Source organism: Salmo salar, chromosome ssa13 (assembly GCF_905237065.1).
Source record: "Salmo salar chromosome ssa13, Ssal_v3.1, whole genome shotgun sequence".
Lineage (NCBI taxonomy): Eukaryota > Metazoa > Chordata > Actinopteri > Salmoniformes > Salmonidae > Salmo > Salmo salar.
This window is the reverse complement of record NC_059454.1, coordinates 77,663,484-77,690,494: the sequence shown is the minus strand read 5'-3', so window position 1 is coordinate 77,690,494 and position 27,011 is coordinate 77,663,484. Positions and strand designations below refer to the sequence as shown.

The 27,011-nt window shown below is 43.8% G+C and overlaps 1 protein-coding gene across 3 annotated transcripts in view; it reads left to right on the top strand.

Moving 5' to 3' along the window:
* The window catches only part of LOC106567978 (cytospin-B-like), a 175,485-nt gene that overhangs the window by 46,503 nt on the left and 101,971 nt on the right, over nt 1-27,011 (top strand). For all 3 annotated transcript variants that reach the window (XM_014137916.2, XM_014137915.2, XM_045693566.1), the window contains exons 2-3: nt 9,458-9,646; nt 10,137-10,272. In XM_014137916.2, coding sequence (XP_013993391.1) covers nt 9,482-9,646; nt 10,137-10,272 — 301 coding nt within the window. In that variant the 5' untranslated portion in view covers nt 9,458-9,481. The remainder of the gene's footprint in view (nt 1-9,457; nt 9,647-10,136; nt 10,273-27,011) is intronic.

The window sequence follows — 27,011 nt, the reverse complement described above, 5'->3', positions numbered from 1 at the left end:
GAATAGTGTGTAACGCGGGTGGGACGCTAGCCCACATGTCCCAGAGAGGCTAACCCCTTACCCGTACCGTAAGTATAGCCCTAATTGTAACCCTAACCCTAAACCTAACCCCTAAGCTTAAAATAGCCTTTGTCCTCATGGGGATGTGAGAAATGTCCCCACGAGGGAGAATTGTTTTACTAGCCTTGTGGGGACTTTTGGGGATTTTAGGTAACCACATGGATAGAAGAACCAATCAGATAAGACTGTAAGGACCTGCAGGTTCTCTATTTACAGTTCAATATAAAACAAATATATATTTAAAAAAAGTGAATTTGGTATCTTTCCTAAGGAGACAACCACCTTCTATAGATCAGCAGACCTGGGTTCAATGGATTCAAATAGTATTTGAAATCTATAAAATACTTTATTGAATTTGCCCGGCGCAATGGAACTAATGGAACATTTCCAAAAGGGCAAAACTCTGCCCACCTGGCTGGCATCTCAAACTATTTTAAAGATTTAAAATACCACTTGAACCCAGATCTGGGTAGATGGTTTTTCTAGGAAGCCAGCTTGGTTTTATTCCTGCTCATGCTGCCTTTCAATATACACCCCAGGAGGTTGTGTGAAAGCCTGGTCAAAAAATAAGAGGCAAGCTGCTTGTACCATGTCACGTTAAATGTGCTAAATGCCTTGCAGTGTTAGGGCTGGAGGTAGACTAACTGTGATGTTAATGTTTGAAGAACACATCCACCCTGCATTGTTCCCTGACTGATCTGCCGAATGTGGTGACATCTCACTTTCCCTTCGTTTTGCCCTTTCTGGCCTGCTATCTCTTAGGATGCACTGTTTGGATCTCAAAGAATTATGTCTAGATTTTAATGCAACTTATTATAATGCAGAAGTGCCCTTTGCTTAGATTAGCTTTTTAGTTCATTGTAGAGTTGAAGTACTTCTGAGAACGACTCAATATGATTCTAAATAGGCCTTCCTGCAATAGAAATGTTAACTTTAGGTCTATGCTGTATGCTACAGTAACTAGGGTAAATGCGGAAGCTATGCTTCAAGCATTATAATCATTTTGATCACTGCAACAGTGATGAGAGCGATACAGAGAGAGTGGGAGTAAGAGAGTAGGGGGATAGATAAAGAGTAAGCTAGAGTGGGAGTAAAAGAGAGGGAGAAAGAGAGAGTAAGTGAATGGGAGTAGATAGAGGGAGGGAGAGAAAGAGATGTCTGCCCTAAGCCCTCAGCTGACCCCTTTTATTGATGTAGGACACCAGACACATTGATGTATGTACACAGTGGTGGAAAAAGTACCCAATTGTCATACTTGAGTAAAAGTAAAGATGCCTTAATAGAAAATTGCAAAAGTGAAAGTCACACAGTAAAATACTACTTGAGTAAAAGTCTAAAAGTATTTGGTTTTACATATACTTAATATCAAAAGTACATTTAATTGCTAAAATAGACTTAAGTATCAAAAGTAAAAGTATAAATAATTTCAAATTCCTTATATTAAGCAAATCAGACGGCACCAGAAAAAAAAAACATAATTTACAAACGAAGAATTTGTGTTTAGTGGGTCTGCCAGATCAGAGGCAGTATGGATGATAAAGGATGTTCTCTTGATAAGTGTGTGAATTGGACCATTTTCCTGTCCTGCTAAGCATTCAAAATATAACTAGTACTTTTGGGTGTCTGTGAAAATGTATGAAGTAAAAAGTACATTATTTTCTTAAGGAATGTAGTAAAGTCAAAGTTGTCCAAAATATAACTAGTAAAGTACAGATACTCATAAAACGACTTAAGTAGTACTTTAAAGTTGTTTTACTAAGAAAAACATAATTGTACGTAAATAATTAGCCTACATGTCAAAGAGTAGGTGATAGCCTATGAGTATTGGCGACTATGAGTATTGGCGACTATCTGTCATGTCCAGACCGATGCTGACATGAGGGAGGCACCTGAAAATGTAGCCAAACTTCAATGAGACTTTTAATTACAAATGTAGTGCATTTGTAAAGTATTCAGACCCTTGACTTTTTTTCATATTTTGTTACCTTACAGCCTTATTTTAAAATGGATTAAAACCGTTTTTTCCCCTCATCAAACTACACACAATACCCCATAATGACAAAGCAAAAACTGTTTTTTTTTTAAATTGTTGCAAATGGATTAAAAATAAAAAACTTAAATATCACATTTACATAAGTATTCAGACCCTTTACTCAGTACTTTGTTGAAGCACCTTTGGCAGCGATTACAGCCTTGAGTCTTCTTGGGTATGACACTACAAGCTTGGCACACCTGTATTTGGGGAGTTTCTCCCATTCTTCTCTGCAGATCCTCTCAAGCTCTGTCAGGTTGGATAGGGAGTGTTGCTGCATGTTTTATATATACATTTTTTTTGCAATTTAACAACCCATGTTTGTTGTTGCGTCTTTAGATCTTCCCTGTTTTAAACTTTTTAAATTATATTTTCATCTCTGTCATTCTTGCACAGAACGACAAGCTGACCAATAGAATAAGTCAACTTTTCTACTAAAGGGATAATAGATTGACATAGGCTAATGTTACTCATCTTGTTGGCTGATGAAAAGTAAATGTGGACAGTTCTAACATCTTCAATATGCACCTTGTTTTTCTTTTTTCTTTATTTAACTAGGCAAGTCAGTTAAGAACAAATTCTTATTTTCAATGACGGCCTAGGAACAGTGTGTTAACTGCCTTGCTCAGGAGCAGAACGGCAGATTTTTACCTTATCAGCTCGGGATTCAATCTTGCGACCTTTCGGTTACTAGTCCAACACTCTAACCACTAGGCTACCTGCTGTTGCTTCCCCGATGTGTCTGTTTTCACTTATAGCCTACTTCGGAGCTGCGATGCCTGTGAGAAGGACCCGATCACATGGCGGGCATTGTCTAGCCTAGTGGTTAGACCACACTGTCGCATCATCGTCGGTGATCAGGCATACCCTCGTGGTGTCATCAGCAAACTTAATGATGGTGTTGGAGTCGTGAGTGGCCTCGCAGTTTTGGTTGAACAAGGAGTACAGGGGGGGACTAAGCACACAGCCCTGAGGGGCCCCCATGTTGAGAGTCAGTGTGGTGGATGTGTCTACCCTCACCACCTGGGGGCGGCACATCAGGAAGTCCAGGATCCAGTTGCAGAGGGAGGTGTTCAGTCCCAGGGTCCTTAGCTTAGTGATGAGCTTGGAGGGCACTATGGTGTTGAACGCTGAGCTGTAGTCAATGAACAGCGTTCTCACATAGATGTTCCTCTTGTCCTGGTGGGAGAGGACAGTGTGGAGTGCAGTAGAGATTGTGTCATCTGTGGATCTGTTGGGGCGGTATGCGAATTGAAATGTGTCCAGTTTGTCTGAGATGATGGTGTTGATGTGAGCCATGACCAGCCTTTCAAAGCATTTCATGGCTACAGATGTGAGTGCTACGGGGCAAAAGTTATTTAGACTTTATTTATTATTTTTCTTGAATCTTTATTTAAACAGGTAAGACCCATTTAGGTTAAAAGCCAGACTATAGGTTACCTTGGCTTTCTTGGGCACAGGGACTATGGTGGTCTGCTTGAAACGTGTACAGTTGAAGTCGGAAGTTTACATACACTACTTTGGCTTCTCTCCAGGCCTGAGGACAAAGACGTTCCTCTAGGCTCAGATTAAAGATATGACAGATAGGAGTGGCTATAGAGTCAGCTACCATCCTCAGTAGCTTTCCATCCAAGTTGTCAATGCCAGGAGGTTTGTCATTATACATTTTTCCACACCTCCTACACTAACTTTACAAAATTCAAACTTGCAATGGTTTTCTTTCATTATTAGTTTTTTTATGTTTGAATACAGTGGCTCACTGTTCATTGTTGGCATTTCCTTCCTAAGTTTGCCCACTGTGCCAATTAAGTAATCATTAAAATAAAATATGAAAGATGGAGTTTTTTTCCCATCATTATTTATATAATTGATCTTGGCTTCATAATACGGTTTCTTCAATTTTTTTGTTGAGTTTAGTAACATAATTTCTCAATTTGCAGTAAGTCAACCAGTCAGATGTGCAGCCAGACTTATTAGCCACTCCTTTTGCCCCATCTCTTTCAACCATACAGTTTTTCAATTGCTCATCAATCCATGGAGCCTTAACAGTTCTAACAGTCAGTTTCTTAACAGGTTCATGTTTATCAGTAATTGGAAAAAGCAATTTCAAAAATTCATCAAGTGCAGCATCTGGATGCTCCTCATTAATCACATCAGACCAACAAATATTTTTAACATCATCCACATAAGAGTCACAGCAAAGTATTTTGTATGATCTCTTATACACTATTTTAGGCCCAGCTGTTGGAACTTTGGCTTTCCTGGATATAGCCACTATATTGTGATCACTGCATCCAATGGGTACAGATACAGCTTTAGAACAAAGGTCTACAGTATTAGTAAAAAAGTGATTGATACATGTAGATTATCTTGTTCCTGTAGTGTTTGTAAACACCTCGGTAGGTTGATTAATAACCTGAACCAGATTACAGGCACTGGTTACAGAAAGAAGCTTCCTCTTGAGAGGACAGCTTCATGAAAAGCTGCCAATATTCAGGTCCCCAAGAAGGTAGACCTCTCTGTTTGCATCACATGCACTATCAAACATTTCACACACATTATTTAGATACTGACTTGGTGGCCTATAGCAACACCCCAAAATAAAAGGCTTTAAGTAAGGTGGGGGGCGGTGGTGAACAGCAATCTGCAGCTCGCGGTTGGGTTTCCCTTTCTAATCTGTCGTGTCTGCGATTTGCCTGAGCCACTCAAGGACTTTCACATTCTTGTTCTGAAGCCATCCCAGCATTACTTTGGCTGTATGCTTGGGGTCATTGTCCTGATGGAACGTACATCTTTTCCCCAGTCTGTTGTTTGCACTCTGAAGCAGGATCTCAAGGATTTGCCTGTATTTAGCTCGATTCATTGTTTCCTCTATTCTTACCAGTCTCCCAGTCCCTGTCACTCAAAAGCATGCCCATAGGATGATGCTGCCACCACCATGCTTCACGGTAGGGATGGTGTTAGACAGGTGATGAGCTGTGCCTGGTTTTCTTCAGACATAGTGCTTTGCATTCAGACCACAGAATATTTTGCCTTATGGTTGTAGTCTTTCATGTACCTTTTTGCAAACTCCAGACGTGCTGTCATGTGCCTTTTTCTCTGGAGTGGCTTCCGTCTGGTCACTCTACCATAAACCCAGATTGGTGAAGACTGTTGTTCTTCTGGCAGGTTCTCCTATCTCAGCCAAGAAACTCTGTAGTTGTGTCAGAATGGTCATTGGGTTCTTGGTCACCTCCCTGACTAAGGTCCTTCTTGCCCGGTTGCTCAGTTTGGTCAGTTACGCAGAGTCTGTGTAGTTCCATATTTTTTCAATTTACCAATGATGGAGAACACTGCTCTTGGAAACGTTCAACACTCTAGAAATGGTTTTATACCCTTTCCCAGATATGCCTCATCACAATTCTCTCTGAGATCTACAGACAGTTACTTGGACTTCATGGTGTAGCTTCTGTCTGACATGCACTGTCAACTGTGGGACCTTATATAGACAGGTGTGTTTATTACTAAATCATGTCCAATCAATTAAATAGGCCACAGGTGGACACCAATCAATTTGTAGCAACATCTCAAGGATGATCAATGGAAATTGGATACACCTGAGCTCAATTTGCAGTGTCATAGCAAAGGGGTGTGAATACTTATGTAAATTAGATGTCTGTATTTAATTTTCAATACATTTGCAAACATTTCTAAGAACCTGTTTTTACTTTGTCATTATGGGGTATTGCGTGTAGATGTGTGATCAATTTTGGGGGGGAATTCAGGCTGTAATACAACAAAATGTGGAATATGTCAAGGGGTATGATGGGGTATATTTTCTGAAGGCACTGTATCTGTACAGTTGAAGTCGGAAGTTTACATACACTTAGGTTGGAGTCATTAAAACTCGTTTTTCAACCACTCCACAAATGTCTTGTTAACAAACTATAGTTTTGGCAAGTCAGTTAGGACATCTACTTTGTGCATGACACAAGTAATTTTTCCAACAATTGTTTACAGAGATTATTTCACTTATAATTCACTGTATCACAATTCCAGTGGGTCAGAAGTTTACATACACTAAGTTGACTATGCCTTTAAACAGCTTGGAAAATTCCAGAAAATGATGTCATGGCTTTAGAATCTTTTGATATGCTAATTGGCATCATTTGAGTCAATTGGAGGTGTACCTGTGGATGTATTTCAAGGCCTACCTTCAAACTCAGTGTGTCTTTGCTTGACATCATGGGAAAATAAAAATAAATCAGCCAAGACTGGTTCATCCTTGGGAGCAATTTCCAAACGCCTACCACATTCATCTGTACAAGCAGTCTGTTCAAATAATAGTACGTTCTGTCTCCTAGAGATGAACATACTTTGGTGCGAAAAGTGCAAATAAATCCCAGAACAACAGCAAAGGACCTTGTCAAGATGCTGGAGGAAACAGGTACAAAAGTATCAATATCCACAGTAAAACGAGTCCTATATCAACAAAACCTGAAAGGCCGCTCAGCAAGGAAGAAGCCACTGCTCCAAAACCGCCATAAGAAAGCCAGACTACGGTTTGCAACTGCACATGGGGACAAAGATCGTACTTTTTGGAGAAATGTCCTCTGGTCTAATGAAACAAAAATAGAACTGTTTGGCCATAATGACCATCGTTATGTTTGGAGGAAAAAGGGGGATGCTTGCAAGCCGAAGAACACCATCCCAACCGTGAAGCACGGGGGTGGCAGTATCATGTTGTGGGGGTGCTTTGCTGCAGGAGGGATTGGTGCACTTCACAAAATAGATGGCATCATGAGACAGGAAAATTATGTGGACATATTGAAGCAACATCTCAACACATCAGTCAGGAAGTTAAAGCTTGGTCGCAAATGTGTCTTCCAAATGGACAATGACCCCAAGCATACTTCCAAAGTTGTGGCAAAATGGCTTAAGGACAACAAAGTTAAGGTATTGGAGTGGCCATCAGAAAGCCCTGACCTCAATCCTATAGACAATTTGTGGGCAGAACTGAAAAAGCATGTGCGAGCAAGGAGGCCTACAAACCTGTCTCAGTTACACCAGCTTTGTCAGGAGGAATGGGCCAAAATTCACCCAACTTATTGTGGGAAGCTTGTGGAAGGCTACCCAAAATGTTTGACCCAAGTTAAACAATTTAAAGTCAATGCTACCAAATACTAATTGAGTGTATGTAAACTTCTGGCCCACTGGGAATGTGATGAAAGAAATAAAAGCTGAAATAAATCATTCTCTCTACTATTATTCTGACATTTCACATTCTTAAAATAAAGTGGTGATCCTAACTGACCTAAGACAGGGACTTTTTACTAGGATTAAATGTCAGGAATTGTGAAAAACTGAGTTTAAATGTATTTGGCTAAGGTGTATGTAAACTCTCAACTTCAACTGTATGTATAGCAGACTGGGTCAGAGAGAGGTTGAAGATGTTATTGAAGACACTTGCCAGCTGGTCAGCGCATGCTCTGAGTACGCGTCCTGGTAATCTGCCTGGCCCTGCGGCCTTGTTAATGTTAACCTGATCTAAGGTTTTACTCACATCAGCTACAGAAAGCATCTGGGAACAGCTGGTGCTCTCATGCATGGTTCAGTGTTGCTTGCCTTGAAGCGAGCATAGAAGGCATTTAGCTCATCTAGTAGACTCGCGTCACTGGGCAGCTCGCGGTTGGGTTTCCCTTTGTAATCTGTGATAGTTTTGAAATACCCTTCCACATCCGACGAACTCAGAGCAGGCATAGTAGGATTCGATCTTAGTCCTGTATTAACTCTTTGCCTGTTTGAAGGCTCGTCGGAGGTCGTAGCGGGACTTCTTATAAGCGTCTGTATTAGTGTCCCGCTCCCTGAAAGTGGCAGCTCTAGCCTTTAGCTCAGTGTGGATGTTGCCTGTAATCCATGGCATCTGGTAGGGATGTAGGTTCACTGTGGAGACTGCATCGTCCATTCATTTATTATTGAAGCCGATGACTGATATGATAATTTCCTTAATGCCATCAGATGAATCCCAGAACATATTCCAGCCTGTGCTAGCGAAACAGTCCTGTACCTTAACATCCGCTTCATCGGACCACTTCCGTATTCGTCGCGACACTGGTACTTCCTGTTTGTGTTTTTGCTTGTAAGCAAAAATCAGGAGGATAGAGTTATGGTCAGATTTGCCAAATGGAGGGTGAGGGAGAGCATTGTATGCATTTCTGTGTGTGTAGTAAAGTTGAGTTAGAGTTTTTTCGCCTCTAGTTGCACAGGTGACATGCTGGTAGAAATGAGTCACTCTCACTCTGTGTTTCTTTGTGTGTGTGTGTGTGTATATGTGTGTGTGTGTGTGTGTGTGTGTGTGTGTGTGTGTGTGTGTGTGTGTGTGTGTGTGTGTGTGTGTGTGTGTGTGTGTGTGTGTGTGTGTGTGTGTGTGTGTGTGTGTGTCAGTCAGTAATGATTTGGATACCCTTCCCTCAGACCTCACCTCCCCACCTTGCTTCAAATAAATGAATGAGTTCCACAGGGAGCTGTAGTAAAGCTCATTACAGTAAAGAGTGGAGAAAGCAGTCAGTGGCTCTCCAAGCTAAGAGCACCACCTGTCTGCTGGACACAGACTAGCCTACATCATCTTTCATTATGTGTAGGCTATTCAGAATATTTATCTAACAGACATGTGCATTGGTTATTGATGCCAAGCCACTGCCGGTTAAATTACAATCTTCATCTTCCCCTAGTTAAGTGTCTTCAAACCACCTCAGTAGTGTGGTCTGAGTGTGTTGTGTTATATTTGGTTTCCAGTCCCAGTGGTGTGGAGGAGATCTGATTGGACTGGAGGCTGTGTTTTCTCAGCTCTGTAACAGGATGTGTCCTGACTAGCGGGAGTTGACAGTCTCACTACCTCAGCTGTCCTCTCACTCTGCTCAGACTACTGTTGGCTTATGTCTTGTATGTCTTGGCACAGGCTGAAATGCCATCAGTGGCAGCACCATATCCGCTAACCACCCCTTCACACACTCTATACTCTCCCTTCTCTCAGACATATAGGCCTACAGTCGTCTCCCTTTCACTTTACAACTGTACCAAATGTACCCATTATCTGCTTGACAAGATTTAGTCATCTTTTCCTGTACAGAAGGCCACCCAAAGGGTAGCCTATTTTGCTGTGAATCTGGAATACTTTATCTAATACTGCGGGCCATGTTTCACTTATTTTTATTGAAATAAGCTAAATAATGTAAACCCGTATTGAATATATAGGCTAATCGTGATTCAGTTCTACTTCATAATTTCAACCAGCAGAGGTCACAATGACTGAAGCATTTGTGTCATACCCATGTATTCATAATAATATTTACACCCTGTTATCTCTCTCTCTCCTGTCCATCGTAGGCAGCAGGTATAGCAGACAGAGTCATGCTGAAAGGGGGCATGGCCAAGGCAGTGCTGCCCAAGCCAGGGCTCCAGGAGAGGGCCAAGCAAGCCTCCCTCGCCCCCTCTACCACCACCTCCACCACAGCTACAGGCATCAAAACCTCCAGATCCTCCAACACCCTGGCCACAGACCTGCGCCTTAGCAGGGTGAGTGGTGCCAGACACAGTAGATGACAGGGGCCCCACTGAACACCCAACATCTCCTTGATGAATGTTGGGAGGTTGGGAGTGGGACAGGTGGGAGGGAGATAGGGGAAGATACCACCCCTTACATTTTTCTAAGAGCATCTCTCTCCATTTGGATGACTGAAATAAATGTTTGAATTAGCCTACCTCTGCATCACCTACAGACACTGACCTCGGCGGGGTGTCACAAAGCATACACACTCTTAGGAAAAAAAGTGCTATCTAGAACCTAAAAGGGTTCTTCAGCTGTCCCCTTTCCACAGAGGGTTTTACATTGAACCCAAAAGGGTTCTACCTGGAACCAAAAAGGGCTGCACTGACAACATGATTATTTGCCAGAGAGTGCTTTTCAATTTAATACTAGTAGATTGAGGATGTTTTCCAATTGGTAAGGTAATCTGTGGTTTCCTAAATCCTGACTGAGTGTGTATGTATGTGTGTATTGTTCTAGCTGAAGAGGGCCAGTAGTGATGACACACTGGCTAAGCCTGCCCTGGGGGCAGCAGCCACAGGCTCACGCATGAAGAAGACTGTCACTGCAGGGGCCATCTCTGACCTGGCCGAAGGAAGACCTCGCAGCCTCTCAGGTAGGGTACCCATAGTTCAGTGCACACACACCCACACGTTTTGTTCTTCTATCCTCTTGGGGACATAACATTTATTTCCATTCAAAATCTTATTTTCCCTAACCTTAACCCAAACCCAAACCCTAAACCTAACTCCTAAACTTAAACTTAAACCTAACGACTAACCCATTACCCTAACCCTAATTCTAACCCTAATCCTAAACCGAATCACCTAAGCTTAAAATAGCTTTTGTCCTGGGGAAAAGTCCCCACAAGGGAGGATTTTTCTTGTTTTACTATCCTTGAGGGGACTTTTGGGGATTTTAGGTCCCCACATGGATAGAAGAACCAACCTCCACCCCACCACCCACACACACACATAGAGTGCATTCGGAAAGTATTCAGACCCCTTGACTTTTTCCATATTTTGTTACATTACAGCCTTATTCTAAAATGTATTACATATTTTTTTCTTCATCAATCAAAACACAATACCCGATAATGACAAAGCTAAAACAGTTTTTTTTACATTTTTGCAAATGTATTAAAAATTCAATGCTGAAATATGACATTTACATAAGTATTCAGAGCCTTCTTTGTTGAAGCCTCCCTTGTTGAAGCACCATTGGCAGCGATTACAGCCTCGAGTCTTCTTGTGTATGACAGTACAAGCTTGGCACACCTGTATTTGGGGAGTTTCTCCCATTCTTCTCTGCAGATCCTCTCAAGCTCTGTCAGGTTGGAAGGGGAGCGTTGCTGCACAGCTATTTTCAGGTGTCTCCAGAGATGTTCGATCGGGTTGAAGTCCGGGCTCTGGCTGGGCCACTCAAGGACGTTCAGAGACTTGTCCCGAAGCCACTCCTGCGTTATCTTGGCTGTGTGCTTTGGGTCGTTGTCCTGTTGGAAGGTGAACCTTCGCCCCAGTCTGGTTCTGAGCGCCCTGGACCACGTTTTCATCAAGGATCTCTGTACTTTGCGGCGTTCATCTTTTCCGATCCTGACTAGTCTCCCAGTCCCTGCCGCTGAAAAACATCACCACAGCATGATGCTGCCACCACCATGCTTTACCGTAGGGATGGTGCCAGGTTTCCTCCAAAGGTGTCGCTTGGCATTCAGGCCAAAGAGTTTAATCTTGGTTTCATCAGACCAGAGAATGTTGTTTTTCATGGTCTGAGAGTCTTTAGGTGCCTTTTGGCAAACTCCAAGCGGGCTGTCATGTGCCATTTACTGAGGAGTGGCGTCCCTCTGGCCACTCTACCATAAAAGCCTGATTGGTGGAGTGCTGCAGAGATGGTGGTCCTTCTGGAAGGTTCTCCCATCTCCACAGAAGAACTCTGGAGCTGTCAGAGTGACCATCGGGTTCTTGGTCACCTCCCTGACCAAGGCCCTTCTCCCCTGATTGCTCACTTTGGCCGGGAAGAGGCTTGGTGGTTCCAAACTTCTTCCATTTAAGAATGTTGGAGGCCACTGTGTTCTTCAATACTGCAGACATTTTTTGGTGCCCTTTCCCAGATCTGTGCCTCGACACTATTCTGTCTCAGAGCTCTACGGACAATTCCTTCAACCTCATGGCTTGGTTTTTGCTCTGACATGCAATGTCAATTGTGGGACCTTATATAGACAGGTGTGTGCCTTTCCAAATCATGTCCAATCAATTGAATCTACCACAGGTGGACTCCAATAAAGTTGTAGAAACATCTCAAGGATGATCAATGGAAACAAGATGCACCTGAGCTCAATTTTGAGTTTCATAGAAAAGGGTATGAATACTTATGTAAATAAGGTGTTTCTGTTTTTTATTTGTATTAAATTTGCAAAAATGTCTACAAACCTGTTTTCACTTTGTAGTTAGGTGGTATTGTGTGTAGATTGATGAGGGAAAATTTGTATTTAATACATTTTAGAATAAGGCTATAACTTAACAAAATGTGGAAAAAGTCAAGGGGTTTGAATACTTTCTGAAATGCACTGTATATGTACATGCATGCTACACACACACACATCACAACTGCTGCAATCAGACTCTTATTATTACACTGCACAATTTAAACACTACCCTCCAATCCCCCCTTCCCCAAAACACGTGTAAATATTGGACTCTAAATTGTGTGTTATTCTTATGCTAAAAGGTTTATTCTATTCTACTGAGCCATTTACTTTATGTTTGTATTATTATATTTTCTTATTTCTTATTGTTATTGCATTGTCGAGAAGGAACCTGCAATAAGCATTTCGTTGGACGGTGTATACCATGTGTATCCTGTAAATATGACTAATAAAACATGAAACTTGAAACACACTCACACAATCACACGTCCCTTTTAATTCCTCTTTCTTTGTTATCCATATGAAACAATATTCCACCTGAAAATAAAATGTAAACTCTGGGTCCTTCCTACAAAAAGTAACTGAATGGCCAAATATCAATCAATGTTATTCTATCAAATATTGTTGTTGACTTTTTGTATGCTGAGTCATCTGTCTGTGTGAAATAATCACACACACTGCATTTACGTATCAGAGAGGATAATGGTGTTTTTCCAATAATCAGTTCAGAATCACATTTCACTCCTTGTTGTAGTCCCTGTTGCTGATCTCATTTTGCTCTGTGATGTACAACCAGAGAGATATAGGGTACAACTTCCCCTGATGGCCACTAGAGGGCCATAGAGCATCACTCTGATTTGCTAAAAAGGCTCAAGTTCTACAACACAAGCTATAAAGAACTTTCCCTGAAATCCCCTCTTTATTTTCATATCTGTTCAGTGTCTAGCTGGCCTGTTGGGATGCAGGTGGTTGTCTGAGTAGTCTCCTATTGATTCTGGGTCCAAACCTGACACAGTGAGTGGACATTATCGTTGTCTGCCCCTCTAACGACCTCTGAATAGTTCTCTGAACTGTGGCCATTTGTTCTGCCATGATACGGAAAATATGAGGACTTATTTTCCAATAGGATAGGTCGGAGCTTATTGAAAAGGAAAGAATGATCATCATTGTTCTCCTTAGAGAGATTTGTGTGTGTGTGTGTGTGTGTGTGTGTGTGTGTGTGTGTGTGTGTGTGTGTGTGTGTGTGTGTGTGTGTGTGTGTGTGTGTGTGTTTGTGTGATGCGTGTGCACACACGTAAAGTATGTGTCTTTGTGTGTGTGTGCATTAGTGCAGCAAGCGTGAATGTGTTGGGTTGTTGTTAGTGAGTTACACACTCAGATGTTTAGTGTTAGGGACAGTCAGTCAGGGGTTCCAACATGGGTGAGCATGAGGACATGGAACAAAAGAACACCCAGAACATGTTTGACTGAGTTGACTGTGTTGGAACCTCAATAACAACCATAGCAAATTAACCCAGGGCTCTGTCATTGTGACAGCATAATACTGTAACTGTATCACACTTTCACACACTGGACACATACTGTACACATCAATCATCAAGATAGATGTCTCAATTACAGCTGTCATTCATTATAGGCTATATTTTCTAAATATTTTGACTTGTTCACTGTTTAAAGTCATTTGGATTTGCCATAAATTTATATTAGATTCAACTATACTTTATAGTCTGTTTTACACTGAAATTTGAATTGCATTATATGTTCCATGTCACATAAGTATTTAATGCATTACACAATTAAGGCTCTTGTAATGATTTTCTAAGCATGTGAATAACATGCTGTCTGGGTTTTGACTGAACCGAGCATAAGGACTAACCCTTCCATGTGAGTTCCATGTATCCCAAGTTTCTTTCCCGGGCCACATTATCTTTACCGCCGGCATCCAAATGGACCCCATAAAGGTGAGAGCAGTCATCGACTGGCCCCGTCCCACCTCACTCAAACATGTCCAGCGGTTCCTCGGGTTTGCCAATTTTTACAGGCTTTTTATATACGCAACTTTGGTGCGGTGGCAGCGCCTCTCACGGCCCTAAACCGCCAGTCCCTGAAACGTTTTTGCTGGACCCCAAAGCCAACAGGGCATTCGGGAAGCTCAAGGGATGTTTCACCTCCGGACCCATCCTCGTCCATCCTGATCCTACCCGTCCCTTTGTGGTAGAGGTGGATGCCTCAGACACCGGGGCAGGGGTGGTCCTTTCACAGCGGAACAAGGGGGACAAGAAACTGCACCCATGTGCCTTTCTCTCCAAGCGGTTCTCGCCAGCGGAACACAACTACGATGTAGGCAACCGGGGGCTCTTGGCAGTTAAGTGGACCCTTAAGGGGTGGAGACACTGGTTGGAGGGGGCACCTCATCCTTTCGTGATTTGGACGGACCATAAGAACTTGTTCTCCATTCAAGAAGCCAAGAGGTTAAACGCTCACCAGGTTAGGTGGGCTCTGTTCTTTAACAGGTTCAACTTCACACTAGCCTATCGCCCGGGATCCAAGAATCAGAAAGCAGACGCCTTGTCCCGCCAACACGATGTCTCTAACAAGGAGAGGGACTACGAGCTCATCATCCCCAGCTTCCGCATTGTGGCCCCTGTAATAAGGAGTATTGAGACCACGGTCTGACAAGCACTAACAGATTTTATGTTCCGTGATCAGCCCGTTCCCAAGTACTACAATGGGGACACTCCTCTAAATTAGGGGTCTGGGGTTAATCGGACAGTGGAGTTCCTGAGGTGGAAATTCTGGTTACCCAACAGGATTGAGGATGTGAGATCCTTCGTTACGGCCTGCTCCACCTGGGCCCAGAGCAAGTCCTCACAACAGCGACCGGTTGGGTTTCTCCAACCTCTGCCAATCTCCAGCCAGCCCTGGTCCCACCTGTCCGTAGACTTTATCACAGGCTTACCCCCATCCCAAGGGCTTACCTCGATCCTGGTGGCCGTCAATCGGTTTTCCAAGGCAGCCCATTTCATTGCCTTACCTAAGTTTCCCTCAGCAAAGGAGACCGCTAATCTCATGATTACCCATGTCTTTCGACTACACGGACTTCCCCTGGACATGGTCTCAGATCGTGGGCCCCAGTTCGTCGCACGGTATTGTAAAGCCTTCTCCCTTTTGGGGGTGTTGGTAAGTCCCTCCTCGGGGTTCCACCCACAGTCGAATGAGCAAACGGAGCAGGCCAACCAGGAGCTGGAGAAGTTCCTCCGCTGTTTCGTCTCCAACCAGGCCAGCAACTGTAGCAAGTGCCTCATCTGGGCTGAGTATGCTCACAACACACTGCCGAACTCGTCCATTGGACTGTCGCCATTTGAGTGTGTGTGTGTGTCCCCCCCCCCTGTTTCCTGAACAAGAGGGCGAAGCGGGGTGCCATCAGCCGAGGCATTCATTCGATGAGGTCTCTGCACATGGATCAGAGCGCGATCCTCCTTGCTCCCCTCGTCTGCCTGACACCAACACCAGGCAAACCGGCACCGAAGGCCTCTTCGGCTCCTCCGACCGGGTCAACGGGTGTGGCTGTCCACCCGTGATCTTCCCTTAAGGGTGGATTTGCGGAAGATCACTCCACGCTATATAGGACCATTCATGATCCTGAGTCACAGATTCCTCGTCTGGTCTCTTCTCTGCACCTGGGTCCAACCCCACCACGTCACAGCCATGGCTTGTTGGCCAAAGCCTATGGGGAAATTAATGGGGTTTTTGGAGGGTGTTTGGATAAATCCGACAATAAGTTATGTGTTAAACACAGGTTTAGGAGATTTTACATGTTTTGTTCTATGAGATAATCTTCCATCAGCTAACATCACGTTTTGTGAATTTTTAAGAATTTATGTCATCAAAACAAGCACAAGCACATAAAGGCCTCATAATTCATAAAGATCATGTTAACTGACTGATAATGTCTCCTAGAATGAAATGATCTCCTAAGGCTGTGTTAACCTCAGACCTTATTTTCGGCGTTTATCCCAAAACACCATGCTTTCCCAATTAATTTACCCTATTGGAATGACTGAACGAACCAGAGGTAACTAATTTCCGGATTTGGACTACAAGCTGGTGAGCTCTATTGTGGAAGAACGCTGTGCAATTTCATGTGTTTGGCAGCATTGTGTGTGAATACCACAAAGTAGGGTGGAGCAGGATCTGATCACACTAGACCTACTTTAACTGGCTTTGACTGACTGAATGGCTGACTGCAGCTTGCCTGTGCTCTTGCTGTTCCTACTGTGTGTACAATACACGATGGAAGTATTCAGACCCCTTCACTTTTTTCTAAATTTTGTTACGTTACAGCCATATTCTAAAATGGATTAAATAACACATTTTCCTCATCAATCTACACACAACACCTCATAATGACAAAGCGAAAACAGGTTTTTAGAAATGTATTCAGACCCTTTGCTATGACAGTCGAAATTGAGCTCAGTTGCATCCTGTTTCCGTTGATCATCCTTGAGATGTTTCTACAACTTTATTGGAGTCCACCTGTGGTAAATTCAATTGATTGGACATGATTTGGAAAGGCACTCACCTGTCATTATAAGGTCCCACAGTTGACATTGCATGTCAGAGCAAAAACCAAGCCATGAGGTCGAAGGAATTGTCCGTGGAGCTCCGAGACAGGGTTGTTTCGAGCCACAGATCTGGGGAAGGGTACCAAAAAATGTCTGCAGCATTGAAGGTCCCCAAGAACACAGTGGCCTCCATCATTCATAAACAGAAGAAGTTTGGAACCACCAAGACTCTTCCTAGAACTGTCCATCGGGCCAAACTGAGCAGTCGGGGGAGAAGGGCCTTGGTCAGGGAGGTGACCAAGAACCTGATGGTCACTCTGACAGAGCTCCAGAGTTCCTCTGTGGAAGAGAACCTTCCAGAAAGACAACCATCTCTGCAGCACTCCACCAATCAGGCATTTATGGTAGAGTGGCCAGACGGAAGCCACTCAGTAAAAGGCACATGACAGCCCGCTTGGAGTTTGCCAAAAGGCACCTAAAGGACTCTCAGACCATGAGAAACAACATTCTCTGGTCTGATGAAACCAAGATTGAACTATTTGGCCTGAATGCCAAGCCTCACGTCTGGAGGAAACCTGCCACCATCCCTACGGTGAAGCACGGTGGTGGCAGCATCATGCTGTGGTGATGTTTTTCAGCGGCAGGGACTGGGATACTAGTCAGGATCGAGGGAAAGATGAACGTAGCAAAGTACAGAGATATTCTTGATGAAAACCTGCTCCAGAGCGCTCAGGACCTCAGACTGGGGCAAAGGTTCACCTTCCAACAGGACAATGACCCTAAGCACACAGCCAAGAGAATGCAGGAGTGGCTTCGGGACAAGTCGCTGAATGTCCTCGAGTGTCCCAGCCAGAGCCCGGACTTGAACACGAATATCTGTAGAGATACCTGAGAATAACTGTGCATCGAGGCTCCCCATTCAACCTGACAGAGCTTGAGAGGATCTGCAGAGGAGAATGGGAGAAACTCCCCAAATACAGGTGTGCCAAGCTTGTAGCGTTATACCCAAGAAGACAACGCTGTAATCACTGCCAAATGTGCTTCAACAAAGTACTGAGTAAAGGGTCTGAATACTTATGTAAATGTGATATTTCTGTTTTAGTTTTTTTAATATACATTTGCAAACATTTATAAAACCTAGTTTTTGCTTTGTCGTTATGGGGTACTGGGTGTAGATTGTTTTTCCCTCCCTCATCAATCTCATCCATTTTAGAATAAGGCTGTCATGTAACAAAATGTGGAACTAGTCAAGGAGTCTGAATACTTTCCGAATGCGTTGTACATACAGGTTTGAGACAGAGATAATGATGAATTTCATCAGGCTACACTCGCCTCAATGTCTGTGATATATTACATCCTGTGTTAAAAGTATTGTAATGGCTTTCCAAATACCTGGAGTAATTCCATGTTAACAGAATGATACTGAGACTCTTCACTTTTTGCTGAGATTTTTCACTTTAAAATGTGTGTCAAACAATAACCAATGATTGCCAAGTCAAACAAACCATACAACTCTATGCACAATAATTCCCACTGTAGATTTTTGCAAAAACACATTTACTTGAATAACAGTGCAGATGCAAAGTTTGTTAACAGAATTATGTCACAAACAGCACAAACGGTCATATGTTTGTGAGGAATAGCTTTATCCAACAAACCTCTGGTTATCTTTAAATTGACATGTCAGCCAAAGACAAATATTAGGCCTACAATTAGGTATTGGACGGACATACAGTACGAGTCAAAAGTTTTACTATTTTCTACATTGTAGAATAATAGTGAAGACATCAAATCTATGAAATAACACATATGGAATCATGTAGTAACCAAAAATGTGTTAAATAAATGAAAATATATTTTAGATTCTTCAAAGTAGCCACCTTTGCCTTGATGACCGCTTTGCACATTCTTGGCATTCCCTTAACCAGCTTCACCTGGAATGATTTTCCAACAGTCTTGAAGAGTTCCCACATATGCTGAGCACTTGTTTCCTTCACTCTGCGGTCCAACTCTTCCTAAACCATCTCAATTGGGTTGAGGTCGGGTGATTGTGGAGGTCATTGTCCTGTGGAAAAACAAATGATAATTCCACTAAGCACAAACCAGATGGGATGGCATATCGCTGCAGAATGCTGTGGTAGCCATGCTGGTTAACCTCTTACATCTAGACGTTCCGCTAGCGGAACACCTGCTCCAATATCCAATGATGGGCGTGGCGCGAAATACAAATTCCTCTAAAATCCGAAAACTTCAATTTTTCAAACATATGACTATTTTACAGCATTTTAAAGACAAGACTCTCGTTAATCTAACCACACTGTCCGATTTCAAAAAGGCTTTACAGCGAAAGCAAAACATTAGATTATGTCAGCAGAGTACCCAGCCATAAATAATCAGACACCCATTTTTCAAGCTAGCATATAATGTCACAAAAAACAAAACCACAGCTAAATGCAGCACTAACCTTTGATGATCTTCATCAGATGACACACCTAGGACATTATGTTATACAATACATGCATGTTTTGTTCAATCAAGTTCATATTTATATCAAAAACCAGCTTTTTACATTAGCATGTGACGTTCAGAACTAGCATACCCCCCGCAAACCTCCGGTGAATTTACTAAATTACTCACGATAAACGTTCACAAAAAACATAACAATTATTTTAAGAATTATAGATACAGAACTCCTTTGTGCAATCGAGGTGTCCGATTTTAAAATAGCTTTTCGGTGAAAGCACATTTTGCAATATTCTGAGTAGATAGCCCAGCCATCACGCTAGCCATTTAGACACCGACCAAGTTTAGCCCTGACCAAACTCCGATTTACTATTACAAAAGTTTGATTACCTTTGATGTTCTTCGTCAGAATGCACTCCCAGGACTGCTACTTCAATAACAAATGTTGGTTTGGTCCAAAATAATCCATCGTTATATCCAAATAGCGGCGTTTTGTTCGTGCGTTCAAGACACTATCCGAAGTGTAAATAAGGGTCACGAGCATGGCGCAATTCGTGACAAAAAAATTCTAAATATTCCATTACCGTACTTCGAAGCATGTCAACCGCTGTTTAAAATCCATTTTTATGCCATTTTTCTCGTAAAAAAGCGATAATATTCCGACCGGGAATCTGCGTTTAGGTAAACAGAGGAAAGAAAACAAAGCATTCGGGCGACGCGGGCACGCGCCTGAGTCTCACAGTACTGTAACCAGCCACTACCCAAACGTGCTACTTTTTTTCAGCCAGAGCCTGCAAAGCCACGATTCAGCTTTTTGACGCCTTCTGAGAGCCCATGGGAGCCGTAGGAAGTGTCACGTAACAGCAGAGATCCTTTGTAATGGATAGAGATAATCAAGAAGGGGAAGAAATTGTCAGAGTATGAGTTCTGTTATACTCACAGACACCATTCAAACAGTTTTAGAAACTTTAGGGTGTTTTCTATCCAAAGCCAATAATTATATGCATATTCTAGTTACTGGGCAGGAGTAGTAACCAGATTAAATCGGGTACGTTTTTTATCCAGCCGTGTCAATACTGCCCCCTAGCCCTAACAGGTTAAAAGTTCTTGAAATTTTCCGGATTGACTGACCTTCATGTCTCAATGTAATGATGGACTGTTGTTTCTCTTTGCTTATTTGAGCTGTTCTTGCCATAATATCGACTTGGTCTTTTACCAAATAGGGCTTGGTCTTTTACCATCGTCTGTATACCACCCCTACCTTGTCATCACAAAACTGATTGGCCCAAACGCATTAAGAAGGAAAGAAATTCCACAAATTAACTTTTAATAAGGCACCCCTGTTAATTGAAATGCATTCCAGGTGGCTACCTCATGAAGCTGGTTGAGAGAATATCAAGAGTGTGCAAAGCTGTCATCAAGGTAAATGGTGGCTACTTTGAAGAATCTCACATAAAATATATTTTGATTTGTTTAACACTTTTTTGGTTATTACATGATTCCATACTGTATGTATTATTTCAAAGTGTTGATGTCTTCACTATTATTCTACAATGTATAAAATAGTACAAAAATTAAGAAAAACCTTTTGAATGAGTAGGTGTGTCCAAACTTTTGACTGGTTCTGTAGATTTGTGTATAGTAACCATATTGTTCATGGAGTATCCCTTGTAAAATCCCTCTGTGGTAGCAGACTAGCAGTGTTTGTTTATTCAAGGCACATCCACACAGTGTTTGGGGGTTGTGTTTTGGGTAGATTGCTAATTCACATCTCTTTAGGGCTGTTGATTAGAGGCTTAACAAATTGATTTTTAGTTTGACAAAGGGCTCCTGGGAGCTGAGTGAGACTGTGAAACCAGGCACCAAGTGTGGCGCAGAATAACTTTCTCAAGCTCTCACACAATTAAACCCAGATTAGCTTTAAATGTATCAAGGGGCTTTAATGAAAGAAGTTTGTTTTTCAAGATTTTCACACTGCAGGATACAAATGAGATTATTATACTTTGTGCCTGCATAATGATTTCATCAGGCAACTTCCTAAATAATTCCTTACTCTTCAGCCATGTTATGGGACCGGATTTTGTAAAAAAAACAAAAAAACATTTGATTGTAAAGCACTCTGCATCTTAAGGAGGAGGGCACAGAGTCCACTTAGCCTTGTTTTTTTAACCTTTATTTAACTAGGCAAGTCAGTTAAGAACAATTTCTTATTTTCAATGACAGCCTAGGAACAGTGGGTTAACTGCCTTGTTCAGGGGCAGAACGACAGATTTGTACCTTGTCAGCTCAGGGATTCGATCTTGCAACCTTTCGGTTACTAGTCCAATGCTCTAACCACTAGGGTACTTGCCACCCCTTGTGTTAAGTGATTGCAAGCTGTGCCAATTTATTCCCTCAGCCGAAGATGTTGAAGTCAAAATAAGCTAAGTTGGCCTTTATATTCAATCAAAATCATAAGAGACAGATGGATATTTCTCCACAGGGATTTCATGTTTGAATCATTCTATCTGTCTCCTCCACACAAGTGAGTGCAGGTAGCCTAGATGTTAGAGGGGTGGGCCAAGAACCAAAAGGTTGCTGGATTGAATCCCCAAGTTGACAAGGTAAAAATCTGTCGTTCTGCGCCCCAACCAAAAGGTTGCTGGATTGAATCCCCAAGTTGACAAGGTAAAAATCTGTCGTTCTGCGCCCGGGGAACCCACTGTTCCCTGGACTCTGTGGATGTCGATTAAGGCAGCCCCCGGCACCCGATTGATTCAGAGGGGTTGGGTTAAATGCGGGAGACACATTTCAGGTTTCATTTATGTATTTTTTCACCTCAATTTAACCAGGTAGGCCAGTTGAGAACAAGTTCTCATTTACAACTGCGACCTGGCCAAGATAAAGCACAGCAGTGTGACAAAAACAACAACATAGAGTTACACATGGGATAAACAAACGTACAGTCAATAACACAATAGAAAACTCTATGAACAGTGTGTGCAGATGTAGTAAGATTAGGGAGATAAGGCAATAAATAGGCCATAGTGGCGAAATAATTACAATTTAGCATTAACACTGGAGTGATAGATGTGCAGATGATGATGTGCAAGTAGAGATATTGGGGTGCAATAGAGCAAAAAATATATATAACAATTTGGGGATGAGGTAGTTGGGTGGGCTATTTACAGATTGGCTGTGTACAGGTGCAGTGATCGGTAAGCTGCTCTGACAGCGGATGCTTAAAGTTAGTGTGGGAGATATAAGACTCCAGCTTCAGTGATTTTTGCAATTCGTTCCAGTCATTGGCAGCAGAGAACTGGAAGGAAAGGCAGCCAAAGGAAGTGTTGGCTTTGGGGATGACCAGTGAAATATATCTGCTGGAGCGCGTGCTACGGGTGGGTGTTGCTATGGTGACCAGTTATCTGGTCACTGCCATCGATAAAAGACAGTACTGTGCAGCTGTATTCATCGACCTGGCCAAGGCTTTCGACTCTGTCAATCACAGCATTCTTATCGGCAGACTCAACAGCCTTGGTTTCTCAAATGAATGCCTCGCCTGGTTCACCAACTACTTTTCAGACAGAGTTCAGTGTGTCAAATCGGAGGGCCTGTAGTCCGGACCTCTGGCAGCCTCTATGGGGGTGCCACAGGGTTCAATTCTCGGGCCGACTCTTTTCTCTGTATACATCAATGATGTCGCTCTTGCTGCTGGTGATTCTCTGATCCACCTCTATGCAGACGACACCATTCTGTATACATCTGGCCCTTCTTTGGACACTGTGTTAACAAACCTCCAAACGTGCTTCAATGCCATACAACACTCCTTCTCTGGCCTCCAACTGCTCTTAAATGCTAGTAAAACTAAATGCATGCTCTTCAACCGATTGCTGCCTGCACCCGCCCATCTGACTACCATCACTACTTTGGACTTAGAATATGTGGACAACTACAAATACCTTCGTGTCTGGTTAGACTGTAAACTCTCCTTCCAGACTCACATTAAGCATAACCAATTGAAAATTAAATCTAGAATTGGCTTCCTATTTCACAACAAAGCCTCCTTCACTCATGCTGCCAAACATACAGTTCAAGTCTGAAGTTTACATATACTTAGGTTGGAGTCATTAAAACTCATTTTTCAACCACTCCACAAATTTCTTGTTAACAAACTATAGTTTTGGCAAGTCAGTTAGGACATCTACTTTGTGCATGACACAAGTAATTTTTCCAACGATTGTTTACAGACAGATTATTTCACTGTATCACAATATCAGTGGGTCAGAAGTTTACATACACTAAGTTGACTGTGCCTTTAAATAGCTTGGAAAATGATGTCATGGCTTTAGAAGCTTCTGATAGGCTAATTGACATAATTTGAGTCAATTGGAGGTGTACCTGTGGATGTATTTCAAGGCCTACCTTCAAACTCAGTGCCTCTTTGCTTGACATCATGGGAAAATCAAAAGGAATCTGCCAAGACCTCAGAAAAACAATTGTAAACCTCCACAAGTCTGGTTCATCCTTGGGAGCAACGTGGTACCTTCAGCAACGCCTGAAAGTACCACTTCATCTACACAAAATATAGTACAAGTATAAACACCATGGGTGTCACGCCTTGACCGTAGAGATCCTTATTATTCTCTATTATTCTCTATGTTTGGTTAGGTCACGGTGTGACTCGGGTGGGGAAGTATATGTTTTCTGTTTCTTTGTTTTTGGGCCAAGTGTGGTTCCCAATCAGAGGTAGCTGTCTATCGTTGTCTCTGATTGGGAATCATACTTAGGCAGCCTGTTTTCCACCTGTGTTTGTGGGAGGTTATTTTCTGTTTAGCATTCTGTGCCTGACAGAACTGTGCGCTTTAGTTTTTTCGCCTTTTGTTATTTTGTTTGAGTGTGTTGTGAAATAAATGATCATGAACACTTACCACGCTGCGCCTTGGTCCACTTCTCCCTCTAACGACGTGCGTTACAGAACCTCCCACCTAAAACGAACCAGGCAGCGTGGCCAGGATAGTTGGACATGGGAGGAAATCCTGGACGGCAAAGGGCACTGGACGCAGATTGGGGAGTATCGCCGTCCAAGCGAGGAGATAGAGGCAGCAAAGGAGGAACGGCGACGCTACGAGGAATTAGCACAGCAACAACGGAAGCCCGAGAGGCAGCTCAACAAAAAACAATTTGTGGGTGGGGGGGGCACACGAGGAAATTGGCAGAGTCAGGGTTGAGACCTGAGCCAACTCCCCGTGCTTACCGTGGGGAGCATGTGACCTGTCGGGCACCGTGTTATGCGGTGATGCGCACTGTATCTCCAGTGCACATTCATAGCCCGGTGCGCTCTGTGCCTGCACCCCGCATTTGCCGTGCTAGAGTGGGCATTCAGCCAGGACGGATTGTGCCGGCTCAGCGCTCCTGGTCTCCAGTACGCCTCCTCGTTCCAGGATATCCTGCGCCAGCTCTATGCACTGTGTCGCCAGTGCGCCTTCACAGCCCAGTTCGTCCTGTGCCAGCGCCCCGCACTTGCCGGGCTAAAGTGAGCATCCAGCCAGGACGGGTTGTGCCAGCCCTACGCTCCAGACCTCCAGTGCGCCTCCACGGCCCAGTATATCCTGTGCCAGCTCTACGTACTGTGTCGCCAGTGCACCTTCACAGCCCAGTTCGTCCTGTGCCGACACCCTGCACTTGCCGGGCTAAAGTGAGCATCCAGCCAGGACGGGTTGTGCCAGCCCTATGCTCCAGACCTCCAGTGTGCCTCCACGGCCCAGTATATCCTGCGCCAGCTCTACGCACTGTGTTGCCAGTGCGCCTTCACAGCCCAGTTCGTCCTGTGCCAGCGCCCCGCACTTGCCGGGCTAAAGTGAGCATCCAGCCAGGACGGGTTGTGCCAGCAATATGCTTCAGACCTCCAGTGCACCTCCACGGCCCAGTATGTCCTGTGCCAGCTCCGCGCAACCGGTTTCCAGTGCATCTCTCCAGCCTGGTCAGACCTGTTCCGGCTCCACGTACGAAGCCTCCAGGGACGGTCCCCGGTCCGAAGCCTGCAGCGACGGTCCCCGGTCCGGAGCCTGCAGCGACGGTCCCCGGTCCGGAGCCTGCAGCGACGGTCCCCGGTCCGGAGCCTGCAGCGACGGTCCCCGGTCCGGAGCCTGCAGCGACGGTCCCCGGTCCGGAGTCTCCAGTGACGGTCGGCAGCCCGGAGTCTCCAGCGACGGTCTGCAGCCCGGAGTCTCCAGCGACGATCGGCAGTCCAGAGCCTCCAGCGACGATCGGCAGTCCAGAGCCTCCAGCGACGGTCGGCAGTCCAGAGCCTCTGGTGACCATCTACGGTCCGCTTGGGCAAGTTGCTATGGGGGGTTTAGAGCTGTTGGCTGGGGTAGGGGTAGCCAGGTTGAAAGCATGGCCAGCCGTAGAAAAATGCTTACTGAAATTCTCGATTATCGTAGATTTATCGGTGGTGACAGTATTTCCTAGCCTCAGTGCAGTGGGCAGCTGGGATGAGGTGCTCTTATTCTCCATGAACTTTACAGTGTCCCAAAACTTTTTGGAATTAGTGCTACAGGATGCAAATTTCTGTTTGAAAAAGCTAGCCTTTTGCTTTCATAAGTGACTGTGTATATTGGTTCCTGACTTCCCTGAAAAGTTGCATATCGCGGGGACTATTCCATGCTAATGCAGTACGCCTCAGGATGTTTTTGTGCTGGTCAAGGGCAGTCAAGTCTGGAGTGAACCAAGGGTTATATCTGTTCTTAGTTCTACATCTTTTGAATGTGGCATGCTTATTTAAGAGGGTGAGGAATGCACGTTTAAAGAACAACCAGGCATCCTCTACTGACGGGATGAGGTCAATATCCTTCCAGGATACCTGGGCCAGGTCAATTAGAAAGGCCTGCTCGCTGAAGTGTTTTAGGAAGCGTTTGACAGTGATGAGGGGTGGTCGTTTGACCGCGAACCCATTACGGACGCAGGCAATGAGACAGTGATCGTTGAGATCCTGGTTGAAGACAGCAGAGGTGTATTTAGAGGGCAAGTTGGTCAGGATGATATCTTTGAGGGTGTCCATGTTTACGGATTTAGGGTTGTACTTGGTAGGTTCCTTGATAATTTGTGTGAGATTGAGGGCATCTAGTTTAGATTGTAGGATGGCCGGGGTGTTAAGCATATTCCAGTTTAAGTCACCTAACAGTACGAACTCTGAAGATAGATGGGGGGCAATCAATTCACATATGGTGTCCAGGGCACAGCTGGGGGCTGAAGGGGGTCTATAACAAGCGGAAACAGTGAGAGACTTATTTCTGGAAAGGTGGATTTTTAAAAGACGAAGCTCGAGCTGTTTAGGCACAGACCTGGATAGTATGACAGAACTCTGCAGGCTCTCTCTGCAGTAGATTGCAACTCCGCCCCCTTTGGCAGTTCTATCTTGACTGAAAATGTTCCTAAGCCAGGATTCATAGACAGCTAGGATATCAGGGTTGGCGGAGTATGCTAAAGCAGTGAATAAAACAAACTTAGAGAGGAGGCTTCTGATGTTAACATACATAAACCAAGGCTTTTACGGTTACAGAAGTCAACAAATTAGAGCGCTTGGAGAATAGGTGTACTGGGGGCTACAGGGCCTGGGTTAACCTCTACATCACCAGAGGACCAGAGGAGGAGTAGGATAAGGGTACGGCTAAAGGCTATAAGAACTGGTCGTCTTGTGCGTTGGGAACAGAGAATAAAAGGAGCCGATTTCTGGGCGTGGTAGAATAGATTCAGAGCATAACACACAGACAAGGGTATGGTAGAATGTGAGTACAGTGGAGATAAACCTAGGCATTGAATGACGATGAGAGAGGTTGTATCTCTGGAGGCACCAGTTAAGTCAGATGAGGTCTCCGCTTGTGTGGGGGGTGGGACAAAAGAGCTATCTAAGGCAGTCCAGAGTCT